The sequence below is a fragment of the Panthera onca genome, chromosome C2, assembly GCF_046562875.1.
Source record: "Panthera onca isolate mPanOnc1 chromosome C2, mPanOnc1 haplotype 2, whole genome shotgun sequence".
Taxonomy (NCBI): domain Eukaryota; kingdom Metazoa; phylum Chordata; class Mammalia; order Carnivora; family Felidae; genus Panthera; species Panthera onca.
In genome coordinates, this window is record NC_138347.1 from 140261320 (window position 1) to 140281672 (window position 20353).

General features: G+C 41.3%; 1 protein-coding gene across 2 annotated transcripts in view; it reads left to right on the top strand.

Annotated features, from left to right (window-relative positions):
• Positions 1-20353, top strand: part of LOC132683029 (ubiquitin-conjugating enzyme E2 E1) — an 81075-nt gene that overhangs the window by 5040 nt on the left and 55682 nt on the right. Inside the window, exon 3 of one of the 2 annotated variants that reach the window (XM_060638553.3) lies at positions 824-874. The exons of the other annotated variant lie outside the window; for it this stretch is intronic. Coding sequence (XP_060494536.1) covers positions 824-874 — 51 coding nt within the window. The remainder of the gene's footprint in view (positions 1-823; positions 875-20353) is intronic. 2 annotated transcript variants of the gene reach the window in all.

The following is a 20353-nucleotide window of genomic DNA, read 5'->3' on the forward strand; positions in this document are numbered from 1 at the left end:
AGTCGCGGAGAGCCCCGGCGCGGGCTCTCCCCACCCCTGGCCCGCAACTTCACCCGCTGGGCTGGGGTGCGCCGCCCGAGTCGTCGGGCGCGCGGGGACTAGGGGCGGGAAGCCCGGGAGGCGGCGGCCCGGGGCGGCCCAGCGGAGAGGGCGGCCTTGTGGCGCACGGCCTGCGCCGCGCCGGCACCCCGCGACGCGGGGCAGGTCAGTCAGGGCCCGAGGGGCCTCGCGGGGAGCGGCCATGTTGGCTTCGTCACTGAGAACGCGGGGCGGCCTGGCGGGGGCGCCCTGCCAGGGCGGGCCGGAGGGCGCTCGAGGTGCCTGGGTGACCCGGGCAGAGACCGGGGAGGGGGGGGGCGGGGGGAGACGGGCGGGCGGGGGCGAGCCCTTCCCACCCGCGCGGCGGCTTGCGTTTGTCGGTCCAGGGGAGAAGACGTGCAGCGCAGAAGTGAATGTGTCCCGGCACATTCTAATGCAACTTAGAAAACGAGTCGGCGAGTGAGAAGCTTTACAATTATTTCCTAAATGGAAAACCCCGAGAAAAATAACTGCTTTAGTGTGCGAGGCAGGACTGGAACCGAAACATTTTAGATGATCACAAGAGACCCCGGACCGCCAGCTCACTGCGGTGGGAAAAAAGTTTTTTCTAAACTACGGACCTGAAGCTTTTGATGTGTACTTTCCTCCTCCCTCGGTAGAACCCAGTTATCATGGCAGGCAGTTAGAACACAACCCAGTTATCTGCCAGACCTGTGCATTACCAGTGGGAGGCTACCAACGCCTTCATGTTTCTTGTGTTTCTCTCTCACTTCCCTGACTCCAGGATTCAGAAGGAACTGGCAGACATCACTTTAGACCCTCCACCTAACTGCAGGTGAGCTTCCTTTCACATTTTTTTCTTTTTAAAATTCTTCTAATCTTTATCTTGGGAGTTTTCTTTTTGTTATTAAAAATTTCTGCTTTTATTTTTTGGTGAATGCTTATTTTGGTGCTACCATCAAGTAACCGCTGAAATTGATTAACCTGAGAGTAATGTTTTGATGAGTCTCTGACAGTTTCAGGGCTATGCTGAAGAGAAGTAATGGATTTATCTGGCGTGAACGCTTTTACGTATATAAAACAGAACTGTAAAATGAATTTAAAGATGCACATTTGCCCAATGGTGGATTTTGGATATGTCATTAAGGATGATGTAAAACCTTTTTAGATACTCAGGTACATTTTGTTTTAGAAAATTGCTTTGTTGTCGCAATCTGTTATTCAAGCTCTCTATTAAGCTAATATAGCATAGAGTTAAATCTCACAGTGGATCCCCAAACTTATTTCATTGTATATACAAATTTTGTGTTGGACTTTGGCAGACCAGGAAATAATTTGCGGCTTTGATTAAAAAGGTTTTTTAAAAAATTTGATAGATTTAACTCTTTGGTAGGGGTGTTTTTTCTCAAAATTGCTTCAGACTGTATACATATGTGTGTTTCAGTTTCAAGACAATTTGATACCAGCTTTTCAGAGCCCTGTTAGTCACTTCATTTTATTTAGAATAGCCATTGTGATACTGTTGAGGCAAGGTGGTAGACTTGAATTTTATTAAATCAACAGTGACTTGAGGAAGGATTTATATGTTGTAGTAGAGTCATGTATTTAAGGGGGATTAATTCAATTCTATTACTCCCATAGTTTAAAAAATTAAGTATAGCAATCTAATTCTCAGTTCTCAGGAGTAGTACTGGAATGGGATGTGACATTTCAGTCGTGTTCTAAACTTAAAGGTAGAAGTAGAAGAAGTTACCAACAAGAAAATATTCAGTGGCCACACACAGTTTAAAAGAAGTATGTGGAGATATCAAGTTGAAAACTAAATGGAATGTTTTGCTTATTAATGCTGAACTTTCTAATGTATGGTTAATGGAAACTTTAATATTGGCATTTTGGTTGTATATGTTCTTAATGTTGGTCAGGTGTGGGATATTTGGTAAAATTTTGTCCTGTTAGTAAAGAAAGTCGTGACTCTTAAACTGTTTGTAACTGAACTACTTAATTATTCTTAACACTTTCTCTCATGGCTTTTAAGAATCTTTTCACACTGTTGAGAAAGTGGAGAAATGGGTAAGGGTTAGGGCTGTGACATCTTTTTATTTTAGTGGACTCATTGTTCAGATTGAAGCCTAAAGTTCCCTTTGGTTGGTTGTGTTGAATCCTTGGGCATTTCCCGTGGTAGGTGTGTGCTCTTGTGGTTACTGCTCCTGTTTGGTATCATGTCTCTTCCAAGTGTGTGTGTTTCTTGTGAGTTCAGACGACTTTAGCTGATGAAATTACAAGGTTTTTAAAGCATGATTTCAAAACTAATAACATTTATCAAAACATAATGGATTTCTGGGGCGCCTGGGTGGCTTAGTCGGTTAAGCTGAGACCCAGGTCGTGATCTCACGGTTCGTGGGTTCGAGAGTCGTGTCGGGCTCTGTGCTGACAGCTTGGAGCCTGGAGACTGCTTCGGATTCTGTGTGTCCCTCTCTTCTGTTCCTTCCCTGCTAGTGGTCTGTCTCTCTCTCAAAAATAAAGATTAAAATTGTTAAAAAAACAAACAAACAAACAAACAATGGCTTTGTAAGCAATTTGAGGGTTTTAAAACATAAGATAGATATACTTTAGTTTCACACCATTTTAGCTGAGTTCCTGTGTGATTTGTGCTGCTGAACATGTAGAACTTTTATCCTTAGAAATCCATCCTAATTACCCCTTTAGGGTGAAACCTGTGAGTGTTGCGGGTACTCTGGTGAAGCACCAAACTGGATGACTGTTTTATGAAAAAAAAATTGCTGAATTTCATAGAAAACACCGGCAACTTTAATTTGTGAGAGAATGTATATTATGTTGACTTTTAAGAATAAAGGTGGCTTTATTTCTTGAAAAACTTTTTTAGAGTGGCTGCTTCTGTTATATGAATTACAGTTTTTCCTTTGTCTTGGCTTACTAGAGTTAGTGACTAAATGTTACACAGTAGTCTCAATATTCAGCTACTTGAAATAAATTTGGTTTTGTTTTTGTGTTGGTACCTTATGGGATTGAAGTATTTAATATTTTAATGTACATTATTTGAGATGGAAAATGATAATTTAGTTTTGGGATACTTTTTGAAGTTAAAAATACGTGAATTAAATGACCTTGAATGCATGTGTTTATTTTTAATAAATTTTTCCAATAATTACTCTCAGCATGAGCGCTCAATAGCTTGGTTCTTCTGAAATTGTGGTTTCATCAACTATAAATTATATTTTGAGTGAGTTAAACAATTGACTTTCAATTAATGTGTGAGTGAGGGGCAGAGAAGACAGAGGGGCGGAGGATCCGAAGCAGGCTTTGTGCTGACAGCAGAGCCTGATGCGGGGCTGGAACTCACAAACTGTGAGATCGTGATCTGAGCCGAAATCAAGAATCAGATCTTAACCAGATGCTTAACTGACCGAGCCACCCAGGCGCTCCTCAATTGATGTATCTTGTATATTAATCCTTTATAGGACTCCCTTTCTTCAGTCAGTATTCAGCCTGTGGTTTTAAATTTAAACCATATTTATTAAAATATAGCAGTGGCAGAAAGTAATCTCTGCAATAATCAACTGTGTATTGAGATCAGTGGAAGAATTGCTTCCCTTGAAGGTGCACTGCTTGCATTCCAGTAATTTTTAGCACTTTACTTGGCAAACTTCAAAGTTACTGAACTTAAACTTGTGTGAAATGCAATTGCTAAATATGTTGTAATGTGTGAGCACATAAAGTTAAATCCTCAATGTTGTATATTGTGTCGAGTAGATTTTTTTTTTTTTTAGAACACTGCAGATTATATTCAGTGTCCAGGTGAGAAGTATTTTAACTGAATATTTTAAAATTTCTCTATGTTGCTGTATAAATCAAATTCTTTGGTATTTCTGAACTATTTGGTTATTTTTATATATACAGATGAAGTAATGGTCTCCGAACTCATGTATTGTGCATTTGGTTGGATTTTTTTTCCCTGCAGTTTGTCTGTTTGTTTAGGAAAAAATACTGTCTTAAGTACTGTAATGATTTCTTAAAGCATGCCCTATTTTGGATTGTAAAATTATGCCTTTTATTTTTTTGAGTTTTAAATGAAATTATGCCTTTCAGATAGCTGGTGAACTCTGGGCCACTAGACTCAGTTTTGCACCTGCTGTTCATAGCCTAGGGCTCAAGCTTTGCTGAATTGACTAGTTACAGCTATATAATCTGTAGACATTAATGTCTGTAAACAGTATGGTTACATATAATAAATGAAATTTTGTCCAAGTCCTTTAAACTTCAGATTTTATTTTAAGAAAATACTGGTGTTTTGAGTAAACTATTCATACAGCGACTTGAAACTTAAAAATTCAGATTGTTTTAGAGCCAGTATGTTAAGATAAAATGTCTTCAAGAAGTCATTAAGCATTTCAAGCATGGTGAAGAATAAAAAAGTAGGTTTTTGTTTTATATAACTTTATTGCATTTTGATGATTATTTTTGTGTTTTTTAAATATGGAAGCCCAACTAAGTAGATACTTTTTATTTTTGAGAGAACTATGTAATCAGATACAGTTGATTTTATTTTTTAATTTTTTTTAATGTTTATTTTTGAGAGAGGGAGAGAGAGGGGCAGAGAGAGAGAGAGAGGGAGACACAGAACCTGAAGCAGGCTCCAGGCTCTGGGCTATCAGTACAGGGCGGGGCCCATCGAGGGGCTCGAACTCTGGAAAGGTGAGATCATGACCTGAGCCAAAGTCTGATGCTTAACTGGCTGAGCCACTTAGGGGCCCCCAGATACAGTTGATTTTGAAGTTTTACAGCTAAACCTTACCTTTTAAAAGATAATTTTAAAGCTAAAGTGAAGAGCATGTAAAAAATATAATGCAGTTGTTGGAAGAGGTTAACATTTTTTTAACCTTTTTTCTCATTTACTAAAACGGCCGACCATCTGACTTGCCTAACTCCTAGTATTGTAAAGTTGAAATGAGATTAGAGTTTTCTGTATGTATTGTTAGAGTTGCCCATTTAGCTCCTTTTAATAGCTCATATTTTTCTCTTTACTAACATTGCCTTTTATTGCTTGCATTTTAAGTACAGTTTTAAGCCATTATACAACAACATAAGAGTGAATGTTTTTGAAACGTTGAGATGTAGAAGTTGTATAGTAAAACGTGAAAAATTCTCCTCATGATCTGTTCTGATGCTACCCCTTTGCACAGAGATGCTCCGTACTCCAAGCTAGCTTGCACTTTGTGTGTATCCTTCTGGATAGTTTCAGAGAATTTACTGAATATTGTGGTATTTCTCTGGTTTTACAAAATCTGGATTTGGTGGTAATAATGAGATGTCAATTTAGAAATCCCAGGCTGCTAACCTTGGAATGAAGAGATCTTTTCCTTGCAATAGTCAAGGCCTCTACATCTTGTCCAAGTTCAGCATGCTTTAGATGGTTGTTTGGGTGTAAGAAATGGTTTCAGCAGAAGTCATCCTTTACAAAATCCTGTATCTCACCTGAAAAAACTCTTTTTACGTATCTTTCATTCATCTGGTGTTACTAAATGCATTAAAGCTAAATGTGACCAGCATCTGAACAAGTTTTCATTTGGAGAGTTACCAGTTAAGTGTGCTTGCCTTTAAGTGCATAAAGGCAGTATTGAAAAATAGTGAGAACCAGGAGACTGGAGTGTCAAGACAATCAAAATAGCCTCTGAACCAGGGTCAGGTTCCTGGAAATTAAGATCATTAGCTGGGGCCTTGAGAAGGTAGGAAGGAAGGAAGTCTATCCAGAAGTGAATTGCTTACTAAGGGAGTAGGAACTTTTGTGGCTGTTGTGTTTACCAAAAGACCCTGTGTCTGGATTGTAAAACTATACTGCTGTTGTTCCTCAGAAAGCTAACCAGAATTATCATATGACCCAGCAGTTACACTCCTAGGTATATACCTGATTGAAACAGGATTGAAAACAGGGAGTCACGCAGATTCTTGTCAGGCAGTGTTTATAGCTGTTCATAATAGCCCCAGAGGGGAAACAACCCAAGTATCCATCAATAGATGAATACATAAACAGAATGGGGCATTTACAATGGAATATTATTCAGCCATAAAAGAGAATGAAGTTCTGCTATGTGCTACAGCATGAATGAACCTTGAAAATGTTACACTAAATAAAATAAGCCAGACACAAAAGGACAAATACTGTGATTGCAGTTACATAAAATACCTAGAATAGATAACTTCATAGAGACAGAAGATGAGAGGTTTCCAGGGCTGGTGTGGGGGAAGGGGAAAATGAGGAATTATTTCTTAATTGGCATAGAATTTCTTTTTGGGGTGATGAAAATTTTGGAAATAGTGGTGATGATTGTACCACATTGTGAATATAATTAATGGCCTCGAGTCTTACCCTTAAAAATGGTTAAAATGGCATAGTTTTTTAAAATGTTTATTTTTGAGAGGGAGAGAGAGAGAGCAAGCAGAAGAGCGGCAGAGAGAGGGAGATAGAGGGTCTGAAGCAGGTTCTGGGCTGATGGCAGAGAGCCCAGTGTGGACTCAAACTCACAAACTGTGAGATCATTACCTGGGCTGACGTTGGATGCTTAACCAACAGAGCCAGCCAGGCACCCCTAAGATGGCAAATTTTACACATTTTACCACAAAAGAGTTAGGAAAACCCCTGTACCAGTGTTAAAATGTATCTTGAGTGTTAAAAATGCTTATAGCTTACAAGGCACATTTCAGTTTTTAGGGATTCTTGTGAAAGATACTAGTATTAAATACTTGTCACTTCCCTTGAGTCCCTGTTAACACATGAAAGCTGCCTTCAAGGAGTTCATTGTCTAGTAAGGGTGGTAAGAAATGCATGTACAGATTTTGGATAGTACTTGGAAACATGAATATTATTTGGGAAGTAGTAAATGCACAGTATGTGTTATGAAGGTTCAGAGCAGCGAGAGATTGCTTTGACCTGGGTGTGAGAAGTGGTGTCTGCAGCGCTTCGAGATCTGGGAAAGCTTTCATGGAGGAAATGAGAAGTGGGGTAGAAGAGTAAGAGGCATCTGTAGCAGAGGAAAGGCCAAGAGGGCGCCGTTGGGCACTAGTGAAACCTACGACTAGAGAGGAAAGAGTGGGAGAATAAGCAGTAAGAGATAAAGTTTATGTTCCTCAGTGTCAGGCTGAGGCTTTGAATATCATTATACAGTTACTGGAGAATCTTTGAAACTCTTGAGCCGGAAGTATAATCCAGCTAGAGCTGAGTGTCTGGAAAGACACAAAGCAAGGATTGAGTGGAGTTGGGTGGGAACCGAAAGCCTTGGGAGAGCTGCAGTAGTCCAGGAGGGAGACCAGATTAGCAGGGAGGCAGGCAGCAGCATCGAAGTGGACAGGAAAGAGATTCAAAGCAGTAGGATCTGGAGAACTCCGTCACTGATTTTAGAGACGTGGGACTTGAAAGGAGTCAGAGCTTCTCTGGGTATTGGGGGAAATTGTGGTGCCATTAACAGAAATCAGTAAGGCTGAAGATGAACTAGTTTGAGAAAGCAGAGGGATTAGATAGATCCTCCTTCCAAGGTTTAAATATTTGTCCCGTTGACCGAATACAATGCTCAGTGTATTGCTGCCACTTAGTAGGCTCAGTAAATATTTGCAATTTGATCATATATTTAAGTTTATTATTAATTGGTCATTGAACTCTCACATCTACCTGGTCTAAGATTAGATTAGATTAGACAAATGGATTATAAACTTCTTAAAAGGCAGGAAGCATGATTTTTCTCTTTGATTCTGATCTTATGTGTTTTTTCCCCCAACTTTTTTAGTTTACAGAATTTCAAAGCTTATAGGAAAGCTGAAAGAATAATACAGGAACACCCATCTAAGCCATCAGCTGTTAAAATTTCACCACATTTGCTTTGTCTCTCTTTTAAAAATGTCTAAATATTTATTTTGCAGAACCTTTTGGGAGTGTGCTGCAAGCATCATGACACATCCATGTGTTTAGGGTACATGCCTTGAACCTGAGGTGGGCTGGCAGGGATGCTGAGGCTGGAACTGGCTTTGGGGGAGTACACGTTAGATTTGAAAGTTTGGATGATGGTTGAAGTATGCCTGATGGCCAAGGGGAAGAGAATTGAGAATTGTGTCCTGTGGGATGTCTACAAAGGAAGGATGAGGGGAAATAACAAGGACCTGGAGAACAAAGAAGCAATGTAGGTAATGAGCTGCAAGCTCTAGGGGAGGTCAAGGAAATTTTTTCATTAGCCTTTAAAGTGTAGAGTTAAGAGTGTGCTCTCTAGGCTGAGAAGAAGAAGAAGAAAAAAAATGAAAATGGCAAGGAGGGAGATACTGTAATGTTTTTAAGACATGATTGTAGAGAAGGTGATAGACTATAGAACTGAGATCATAAGTGGAAAGCATATATTTAGAAAGGTCGGAAGCCTGGAACTTTATGATAGAGTGACAGTTTCTAGAGGATTGGAAGCATTTTTCCGTCCTTGAATAACACTCCAGCTACTTGCATAGAACAGAAAGAAGCAACGTCTGTCCCCAGTGTTCTTTGGTTCTTTCTGGATAGACTTTAAGTTCCTTGAGAGCAGGAATTCTGTCTTTGTCATCCCTACCTTGTCCAAGAAAGAGTAGATAAACAGTACATATTTGTTAAATTAAAACACCGACACAAAAACCTAATTTGAGTCTGAAGGCTTAATGGAATATCTTCATTACCCTCTTCAGAAAATAATGGAAAGAGCTGTGGAAATTGCTGTCACATTTTACAGCTGTCTGTTGCTGGCAGTCTTTCTGAGTTGGCACCCGAGCAGTTTTGGCAATTTTCACCTTCTCGGAATCACGGAGGAGCTCTGGACCACAGTGTTCTACAAAAGACAGGATCAGTGCTGTGGGCTAGATTGAGAAGACGTATAAAGAAAATACCAGTACCTTCGATTACCATGTTTTGACTTGATAAGGTTAGTGTTTGCCAACAAGTAAGCGTGGGTTTAGGGGTGCTAAGTAAATTGGACTTCCTAGTGATGTTCCCCCAAATCCTAAAGCTATTCCAGATAGTTACGTTAGAGATGCTGGCACCCGCCTGAGACATCTGACACATTCCCCATCATCAGTGGAGTGAAACAGGGTTTCATAATAAGCCCATTCTTATTCAGCCTCTCTTAATGCAGCCATGCTGTAAAGTGAAACAAAAGACCCAGTAACTAGTGTCAGAATATGGCTCTAATCCTCTGGGAAACTTCCTATTCTATGGGCTGAGAAGCTCATCAAAGCTCTTTGCTTGAAAATTGTAATCCAGGAATTGCTGTATGCTCGTGGGTTTTTTTCTTGTAACATACATGCGAGTGATTATGGATTACTTTGTAGAGTCTGTGCTGCGCTGCACTGCATAGATGATAAACCTGGGGAAGGCAAGGTGGTGGCTCAGCCCAGTCAGCAAAGGCTTAGGAAGCCAACAGTTTTCGTATGCAGAACGTAATTGAAAGTTGTCACTGGGTTTTGTTACTTGGGGTAGCATACTATTCACTAATATGTCAATTAACAAAGTAGTCAGAAACAATTCTGTCTGCTTTCTTCTTTTTTTTCCTGCTGCTTTCTAAAGAACCTGAATAGGACAGAGGGAAATGCCAGGCCACAATAAAGGGACTGTATTATGAAGTTCTTAAATAGCACTCAACATTGCATTTGCTACAGGTGTCACATCTGACTTATCTCTAGTACTGACTTGTGTCAGCATTAAATTTTATTTTTTATTTTTTTTTATTAAAAGTTTTTAACATGTTTTAGAGAGAGAGAGAGAGAGCACGCAAGCAAGCAAGGGTGACGCAGAGAGAGAAGGAGACACAGAATCCGAAGCAGGCTCTAGTCTCTGAGCCGTCAGCCCAGAGCCCGATGTGGAGCTCGAACTCCAGAACAATGAGATCATGACCTGAGCCGAAGTCAGGTGCTCAACTGACTGGGCCACCCAGGTGCCCTTTTTATTTTTTAAGTTTATTTATTTTTGAGAGAGAAAGCATGAATGGGGGAGGGGCAGAGAGAGAAAATCCCAAGCAGGCTCCTTACTGTCAGCATGGAGCCCAATGCAAGGCTCGAATCCACGAACCAAAGAGATCATGACCTGAGTCGAAGCTGGACCAAATGAGCCACCCAGGCGCCCCTAAGTTTTAAATACTAATAATTGATGGAGGCTCAGTAGGGTTTACCAGTATTGAAATGATGATCATTATGTGTAATACCAGGAGGACACTGGGTATTTGTATCTATTTTAATTGATGGAAAATTGATGTGGGATAGATCTTAATAAGTTCTGTAAGAAAAGACATAGAAGCACATTTTCAGATAGGAACAGAGCAGTTTAGAATGATTTTACTTAGAAGTTTTAGATAGGATACAGGTCAAAAGGTCAGGATTGGGGTGCCAGGGTGGCTTAGTTGGTAGAGTGTCTGACTCTGGAGTTTGGCTCGGGTCGTGATCCCAGGGTTGTGGGATCGAACCCTACATTGAGTTCCTCACTGAGTGTGGAGCCTGCTTAAGTTTCTTTATCTCTCCCTCTGTCCCTCTCCCCTGCTTACGCTCTCTCTCCCTCAAATAAAAAAAATAGTCAAGATTATAATCAGGAAGCAGTGTTGTACAAGAGTGACAACAGCCTGAGTAAATCAAGTCATATTCATTTAAAATATTAGAGTCCTCTGTGCTATGTAGGTGACTAAAACAGACCTGGCCTCTGATTTGTGGAATTTGAGTTTTATTTTACTTTATTTACTTATTTTTATTTTTATTTATTTTTCTTATATACTTAAAATTTTTTTTTAAATTTACATCCAAGTTAGCATATACCGCAACCATGATTTCTGGAGTAGATTCCTTAATGCCCCTTACCCATTTAGCCCACCCCCCCCCCCCCACAACCCCTCCAGTAACCCTCTGTTTGTTCTCCATATTTATGAGTTTCTTAGGTTTTGTCCCCCTCCCTGTTTTTATATTATTTTTGCTTCCCGTCCCTTGTGTTCATCTGTCCTGTGTCTTCAAGTCCTCATATGAGTGAAGTCATATGATATTTGTCTTTCTCTGACTAATTTCACTTAGCATAATGCCCTCTAGTTTCATCCACATAGTTGCAAATGGCAACATTTCATTCTTTTTGATTGCTGAGTAATATTCCATTGTGTGTGTGGGATATGTGTGTGTGTGGAAGATGTGAAGACCACATCTTCTTTATCCATTCATCCATCGATGGACATTTGGGCTCTTTCCATACTTTGGCTATTGTTGATAGTGCTGCTATAAACATTGGGGTGCATGTGCCCCTTCAAAACAGCACACCTGTATCCCTTGGATAAATACCTAGTAGTGCAGTTGCTGACTCGTAGGGTAGTTCTATTTTTAATTTTTTGAGGAACCTCCATACTGTTTTTCCAGAGTGGCTGCACCAGTTTGCGTTCTCACCAGCAGTGCGAAAGAGATCCTCTTTCTCTGCATCCTCGCCAACATCTGAGGATGTTGCCTGAGTTGTTAATGTTAGCCATTCTGACAGGTGTGAGGTGGTATCTCATTGTGGTTTTGATTTGTATTTCCTGGATGATGAGTGATATTGAATATTTTTTCATGTGTCGGTTGGCCATCTGGATGTCTTCTTTGGAGAAGTGTCTATTCATGTCTTTTGCCCATTTCTTCACTGTATTTGTTTTTTGGGTATTGAGTTCGATAACTTCTTTATAGATTTCGGATACTAACCCTTTATCTGATATGTCGTTTGCAAATATCTTCTCCCATTCTGTCGGTTGCCTTTTAGTTTTGCTGACTGTTTCCTTCACTGTGCAGAAGCTTCTTATTTTGATGAGGTCCCAATAGTTCATGTTTGCTTTTGTTTCCCTTGCCTCAGGAGACGTGTTGAGTAAGAAGTTGCTGCGGCCAAGATCAAAGAGGTTTTTGCCTGCTTTCTCCTCGAGGATTTTGATGGCTTCCTGTCTTACATTTAGGTCCTTCATCCATTTTGAATTTATTTTTGTGTATGGTGTAAGAAAGTGGTCCAGGTTCATTCTTCTGCATGTCGCTGTCCAGTTTTCCCAGCACCACTTGCTGAAGAGACTGTATTCCATTGGATATTCTTTCCTGCTTTGTCAAAGATTAGTTGGGGAGACATTTGTGGGTCTATTTCTGGGTTCTCTATTCTGTTCCATTGATCTGAGTGTTTTTGTGCCAGTACCATATTGTCTTGATGATTACAGCTTGAAGTCCAGTATTACTGTTTTTATTTAGTGTTTTTTTTTTTTTGAGGGGGGGAGGGTGGAGAGAATGAGTGGGGGAGGGGCAGAGAGAGAGGGAGACCCAGAATGTGAAGCAGGCTCCAGGCTCTGAGCTGTCAGCACAGAGCCTGATGTGCAGCTCAAACCCATGAACTGTGAGATCGTAACCTGAGCCGAAGTCGGAGGCTCAACTGACTGAGACACCCAGGCACCCCTACTTACTTATTTTTAAAATCACTTTCTGTAATATGTCAATACGTATGTAAATACATGAGACTCGAAAGCAAGAAAGCACTCAGTCCCCGAGTTGGTAGTTTAGGGGAAATTCATGACAACGAGCCTTTCCAGTCTCCCAGGGAAAGAAGGGGTTGAGAGGACACAATATCACTAGGCCTCTGGTGAACTCAGTGCTGGGGCCACGCATGGCCTAGTTCTCCACCAAGTTTGGAAAGTACTAATTGTCCTGGTCCTGCTCCTACTCCTACACGTGGCCTCCAGCTTCCAGAATGGCCTCTTCCTTTAGTTCTGTGGCATTTTCACTCGGGAGAAGACCGCTTACCCTGTTGTGGTGTCAGAGTTCTGGAGGACTTGTCATCTAATAGGATGATGAAGGGAGATCTCGTTAGTACCTTGCCATTCGCTTTCCATCTGTGGTACTTAGAACCTCAAGATCGGGGCACCTGGGTGGCTCAGTTGGTTGAGTATCCATCTCTTGATTTTGGCTTAGGTCATGATCTCGCAGTTCATGAGATATAATCCTTTTTTGGGCTTCCTACTGACCTGTGAAGCCTCCTTGGCATTCTTTCTCCCGCTCTCTGCCCCTCCCTGACTTGTGCTCGCGCATGCGCATGCATGTGTGAGTGCGCACGTGCTCTCTCTCTCTCTAAGTAAATAAACATTAGAAAGAAAAAAAAAACTAATGGTCGAGGAGTCTCAGGGTCTCTCAAGGGCTCGTCTGAGCCCTGGCTGGCCATGGGGATTTCTGAGGGCTGTCCTGCTTCCTCCTTGGAGAACACCTCCTCTCCCTCTGACTCTCAGATGACATCTGGTTCTCAAGGGAAAACTGGGTACCCAGAGGGATGTCCAATTCAGAAGATGAAATTGCCTGTAAGGGCAGAACAGGCTCTGGGGGAAGATTTGGTGGGGGCTTCAGTCTCAAATACTTCACTCAGCTGTTTCACCACTGGGCTTGGGGTCTCTCTGCTGCTGGTCTTCAAGGTGTCTGCCAGGCTGAGGATAGGAGAGCAGGGATCTGATCAGAACCTTCCAACTGCTCCCCTGTTGGTAGGTTTGGCTGTGGAGAGCTCTCCGCCTGGATGGGAGTGTGTAGGATGCTGACACTAGGTAAATGGGAATCTGCCTCCAGGGCCAGAAGCTTGTGCAGTGGAGGTCGTGCTGGAGTGACTGGGGTGCTCTTTGCAGAGCCCCGCCTGGGGCAAGGAGGGGATGCTGGGCCCCTCCTCCTCTTTTGGGTGCCCAGCAGCTGGAGCCTCATCTGAAACAGCCCATGCTGTTTCAAAGCTCCCTGAAACTTGAATTTTAGTAGGCAGTACAGACAGTAACCGGTAGAAGGATAGATAACTACAAGTTGAGTCAGCTTGTAAGAGAAATTAACAGTGCATTGATGGAGAATAATTGGGGTAGGGAGGTTATTTGGAGAAGGTTTTAAAAACACATTTAGGCAAAGACCTAAAAAATGAGAAGGAAGGAGTCGTCCTTGTGAAAAGTACAGGAAGAACATCCCAGACTGAAACACAAACACGGAGGCCCTGAGGTGGGGAGAACCATGTGATGCAGGATCATGTAGACCAAGATAGAGAGTTTGGATTTTCATTCTAAGAAGAGTGGGAAGCCATTCAAGGTTGTGAAGCAAGAAAGTGACATTATTTCAGTAGTGATTTTCCTACCCTACTTGCTGTGTGGAAGATCACTGGGGAGGAAGGCACAAGTGGAAGAAAGGAGACCAGAAAGGAGGGTATTGGTGTATTCTAGGCAACTGGTGATGGCAGTTAGTATTAAGATGGTGGCAGTGAGGATGGGATTAGATCACCTAGACCTGTTGATGGATGGATTGCATGTGGGAGATGAGAGAAAGGACCAAGAATGGCTCCAAGTTTCTGTGGTCTTAGATGATGGCCTCATTTTACTGAGAGGAACAAAACTGGAATAGGATCTCTATGTGTTTTGGGATGAGGACAGCATAGAAAATGAGTCTTTGGGGCGCCTGGGTGGCTCGGTCAGTTAAATGTCTGACTCTTGATCTCCACTCAGGTCATGATCTCACAGTTTGTGGGTTCGAGCCCCACGTTGGGCTCTGTTCTGACAACACAGAGCCTGCTTGGGATTCTGTCTCTCCCTCTCTGCCCCTTCCCCACCCAACTTCTCTCCGTCTCTTTCTCTCAAAATAAGTAAATAAACTTAAAAAAAAAAAGAAATGTGTTCTAACATTTCTGGGGGGGGGGGGAGAAAAAAATGAGTCCTTCTTTGTGGGTATGTTAGGTTTCAGGTAGATACTAATGAGGCATCCAAATGAAGGTGTCAAATAGAAGTTAGATATAAGAGGGGCGCCTGGATGGCTCAGTCGGTTGAGCGACTGACTTCGGTTCAGGTCATGATCCGTGGTCTGTGAGTTCGAGCCCCACATCGGGCTCTGTGCTGGCAGCTCAGAGCCTGGAACCTGCTTAGGATTCTGTGTCTCCCTCTCTCTCTGCCCCTCCCCTGCTCATGCTCATGCTCTGTCTCTGTCTCTCTCTCTCTCTCTCTCTCTCTCTGTCAAAAATAAATAAACATTAAAAAAATTTTAAAAAGTTAGATATAAGTAATTGGAACTTAGAGGAATGTTTTGAACTCAAGATAGACACATGAGCTTGAGCTACATGTACATTTGGGAGATGTTCAATATATAGAAGCTCTTACCTGGCGAATGCCTCAAGCTCACCTAGAGAAGAAAGGTGTAGTGGGAAGAGGGCCCGGGATGCAGACTTAAACCTGTAGCATTTAGAGGTTGTATGGCCTGAAGGAGAAGCGAGCAAAGGGGACTGAGAGCAGGAAAATTGAGCGCGTAGTGAGTGGAAAGCGTTTTGAGGTAGAGTGGTCATCAGCTCTGAAATAACACTGTGAGGTCAGGAAAGATGAGCAAGTAACCTGGATTTTACAATTTCAAATTTTTGGTGACCTTTACAAGACAGATCTAATGTAAGAGATGTGACACGAAAGAGGGGATAATTTTCAAGAAGGAAAAGATGTTTGTGTTTTTCTTTCCAGTTAGAAGATTTCATGGTGTTTATTCAGGGGAGGTACATTAGTATTACAGATTTTTATACTTTAGGGCAGAACTTTTTTTAACATCATGTAATTGTTTTCCTTGGGAGAGTGTTTCTCATTTTTGGTGTATTCTCAAAGGATTTTTGAGATTTGGGGCGGGGAAGGTTCCTCTCCCCAGCCCACTAGAAAAAAGTTAACTTCCTATTTTAGTAGATTCAAGTTCTTTGTGATCTTTATGGCTTCCGTTGTAGTATGGATATCATATGTAAGTAGTGCTGGGTCCGTATATCACATGTTGATGAATACCTTTAGCAGGGCTTACTTTGAAAATACTAGGGAGTGGATTAATTGGGGAATCAGTAAATTGCTGCTGCCATCCTTAAATTTTTTTTACATGCTTTGATTTGTGTCGACCTTTTGTATACTTGTGGATACATGAGAATGAGTGGGTACATGTGTATACTTTTAACACAGTGTAGATTGTTCATCATACTCAATTTTTTCATCCTTTTAAGATTGGCTGTTTTGTTCAAGCTTTACATTGAAGTTACCTGGAATTCTTAAAGCATCATCGTATAAGCATCCTCATTCCAATCATTTACCAACCACATTTTATTTATTATTTTGTTTTATATTATCCAGGTAGTCTTGGTCCTGTGTAACATGATAATTAAAGTTGTCCCTTTTTCTGAGAGTGGTCTTCTAAGACACATACTTGTAAAGTACACATAGGAAGCCAGGGAACAGTAGGACAACTAGAGTCATTGTTAAATGTGGGTAGTAATAGTTTCATATAAGAAAATGTCATGATGGAAATGTTTATCTTCGGACTTCTCATTAGAACAGTATGTGTACAAAGTAGCTTGTGTGTAAAAATTCAGATGCCAGATTCCCATTCAAATGTGGGTGTGAGGGGTTTGGGGGAAGTGATAACGGTAGACATTCTAAGTGGTCTAGTTGTGGTGTCCTTTTACTCATGTCATCACGAAAATTACCAGTCAAGTACTTTACTACACTTTTAGTCTTAAAAACATAGTATATCTCATTGACGTTAGCTTTGTTTAAAAGTGGGTTCTTAGCATTATGATTGATACTTTTCACATTTTCTAACCATTAGAGGTTCTCTTCTAGTGTGCTTGTACAGTAAATGAGTATTTGGAGGAGAAATTATTTGTGGTGTGTCTTATTCAGATAACTTTGACAAATTTCTAAATTAAAATCGATGACCTAGAGAAATGGTTTTTATTTGTATAACATGAAGCTTCAGGCTCAAATCCTGGTACTGGAGGTCGCCGGGCAAGATGAAGGCAGCCTGATTGTGCTGCTTGGTGAGGTCAGTGACTCGGATTGTCTTATAGAGGGATACAGAGTTCTGGGAGCATTGAGGGTAGACTTCAGAAGTTTTCGGGATTGGAAGACATTCTTACAGTTCAGATTGTTAGTTGGGATCACACAAACGTTAGTAGGCACTGCCAGAGGGAATCAGATGATAACTTGTGGAGCCACAAGTGTTTGGCTATATAGGAAGTTTGTTCCGCCAAAAACGTAAGTTTCTCCTTCCTCCTCTATGGGAATATGTCTCAGCTTTTCAAGGTAACTTATTGGAATTGGCTTTATAAAATTTTATTTCTTAGTAGACTTTGCTGGAGCACATTTATCCTAAAGAAAGAGATGTTGAATTGGTATACGTCAAAGACTGTAAAAGAAAACATTTGTTTTATAACAAGCACCCAGGAGGATATTCTTCTAAACATGAAAGATAACTTTCCTCTAACCTAAGTAAGTATTTCAAACCAAATGTATGTTAAGTGATTATAGTAATGTGTGAGCAGAGACTAGCAGTAAAGATAGCAATATCATACATTACTTAATAGTATGTGATACTTCTTTGGCTTTGGTCCTTTTTCTGAGCGATTGTTTCTATGAGAGTCCTCAGGATGCATAGATTCATTTTTCAGCTAGACTGGTAGCCTTCCCAGAAAATGTTTCTTCTCTGTAGTTTAGTATCCTGAGATGTTTTCACATCTGAAGTGTTTATTACATAGTAAACACTGTCAAGTGATATGGACCAGTCCTAAAATAAACCATATGCTGAGGACACAATTCTTGTTAGAACTGAAATTGGAAATTGGTTTCTATTTTCTCTGGCAATACTGCTAGATTCTATGTAGATGCAGGGGGTTGTACTACTACTTTTACTGCAGCAATTTCACATTTACGTATATTGGGAGGAAATTCTATATTGTAGTACCTGCAAGTTAAAACACTGTGACTGTGGGGGGGTGGGGGAAGCTATTAAGATCTTGGAGTCCAAATTAATGTTTGTGATGGAAATTTTATAGCTAAATGGATTGGCTGCTCCCTTCTCTGTACTCTTCTCTTGTGTCCTAATTATTATGTGGTGTGTATTGATAAACAAATTTTTATCCATTCTCCATTCTGTTGCTAGATTACTGCTATGTTCTTCTTTTTCCAGAGCCGTTCTTGAAACCTTTCTACATGGGTGTTTGTTACACTCCAACTCTCACTGCTTTCCAAAGACTTAGACTCCCCAGCCTTTTCAGTAAGCCCCTCCAAAACAGTTGTCTTCAGTTCTGAAGCTCTCTGATCTCTGGCAAGCCTCTATCTACTGTAGTGTGTGGTTTGTGTGTGTGGATAACATATACACATTGTCTTTGACCTGGAGATTCATAAAAAGAAATGCTATCTTGAGGCGCTTGGGTGGCTTAGTCGGTTGGATGTCCGACTTCCGCTCAGGTCGTGATCTCACGGTCCGTGAGTTTGAGACCCCCGTCGGGCTCTGTGTTGACAGCTGAGAGCCTGGAGCCTGTTTCAGATTCTGTGATTCTGTGTCTCCCTCTCTCTCTGCCCCCCCCCCCACATGCTCTGTCTCTGTCTCTCTCAAAAGTAAATAAACATTAAAAATTAAAAAACAAAAAAGATGCTATCTTGTTTAAGGGGGTAAGTCAAATCTCAGGATACCTAATGACATTACTGCAGGCTTAATTTGCATTTTCCTTTCTGGATAAACTCTTTGTCAGTTAACTCTTGCATTTTTGGCTTTCTTACACCCAGGTGTGCCCCCTTCCCTTACTGCCCCTTCTAGAAAAAAAGGATTAACAACTTGGGCGAAGTTTTCTCAGAAATTTCTTCTGGACATACTCACTTGAGTAAAAAAAAAAAAACAGAGAGTTTGTAGACACTTGACTTTTTGAGGGAGAGATACAATTGGGTACATCCAGACTGTATCTATGAATTGTTACTGGCCTAACTTTGAAGGTATGATTCATTCCGTAACAGGTATTTATATGGAGTCTAGTAGGGCACTAGTTACGTTCCTCGAATGAGTTTTTAAAATATATAACCTACTGAACACACATTATTTGCATCATGAGAATTGTCTGTACTTATTAATAACAACAGATTTTTGTTTGTTCCAGCTAAGTCTTCGTACTAGTTTTGCAAGTGTATTGAGGCCTGGCAGGGTTATCTGTGACTCAGCTGGGGTGGGCGGGGCAGTCTCCTACCTGCTCCATCTGTGTTCTCTGCCTGCTTAACTGTGAGCCAGGCTGAGTAGTACGCATCATTGAGCGGACTGCCAATACTTAGGTCTCTGCCTGACCTGGCCTGTTCCATCGTAGAGCCCTTTGACTTAAGATATAGCTGTAACCAGCTGCTTCTCACCGTATTCAGTTCATTCTAACATTTACTGAGCATTTCCGGTTGTGCCAGGTCCTGGAGATAGAGCAGTAAAAAAGACAGTGTCCCTTTCCTAATGGGCCTTACATTCATATGGAGGGAGGGACGATTTAAAAATGTACAAAAGTAATTTCAGTACTAAGGAATTAAAACAGGGTAATGGCATAGTGAGCGACTAAGCTGATTGGGTCACTGTTTTAGGGAGGTGGCCATGAATGATGACCAGGACGTAGGCATGAGAAAAACATTTTAGGCAGAAAGACAGAAAATAGGTGCTGCGTGGGGGAAGGCCAGCGTGGCTGGATGTTGTGCATAAGGATGAGAGTGGTAGGAGATGAGGTAGGCAAGAGTCAGATGATACTAATTTCAGTAGAAAGCCATTGGAGAGTTTTAAGTAAAGGAATGATATACCACCACACTTAGCCTGTGCTTGAATATTTCACATAAAACTTCCAACTTATAAAAAGCTTTTGGAGATATTCTTTGTAAATATCTTTTTTTTTTAACGTTTATTTATTTTTGAGACAGAGAGAGACAGAGCATGAACGGGGGAGGGTCAGAGAGAGGGAGACACAGAATCTGAAACAGGCTCCGAGCTCTGAGCTGTCAGCACAGAGCCCGACGCAGGGCTCGAACTCAAGGACTGCGAGATCATCCCCTGAGCTGAAGTCGGCCGCTTAACCGACTGAGCCACCCAGGCGCCCCGTAAATATCTTTTTTTAATGGACGGATTTACTGACATTTTCTTACGTAGAGTTTCTTTTACGTCTGGATATAATTGATATGTCTTCATACCCATTATGTCTAGATATCTGTATCTATTATATCTAGAAATTGTATAAAAATTAGAGACCTGCTACCCCCAATTTGTGTCTAAACCTGTGAAGGGAAGTAGAACAGTACTTAGCGCGTCTTTACGTAATGGATGGGTGAAAGTATGAATGCTCTGTAATGCACACGTAGGGTTCAGAGCCAACAAAAGCAGCTTGTCAGTCGTCTTTGTAATCTCTTCACCTGGCTTCCTCATTGTCCGTTTGACGTGCAGATAGCCTCAGTAGGCCAGTGTGGAAGCATCAAGAGTTTGGCCTTGTATCTCTTTAAAAGCAGGAACAGCAAATGAGAGC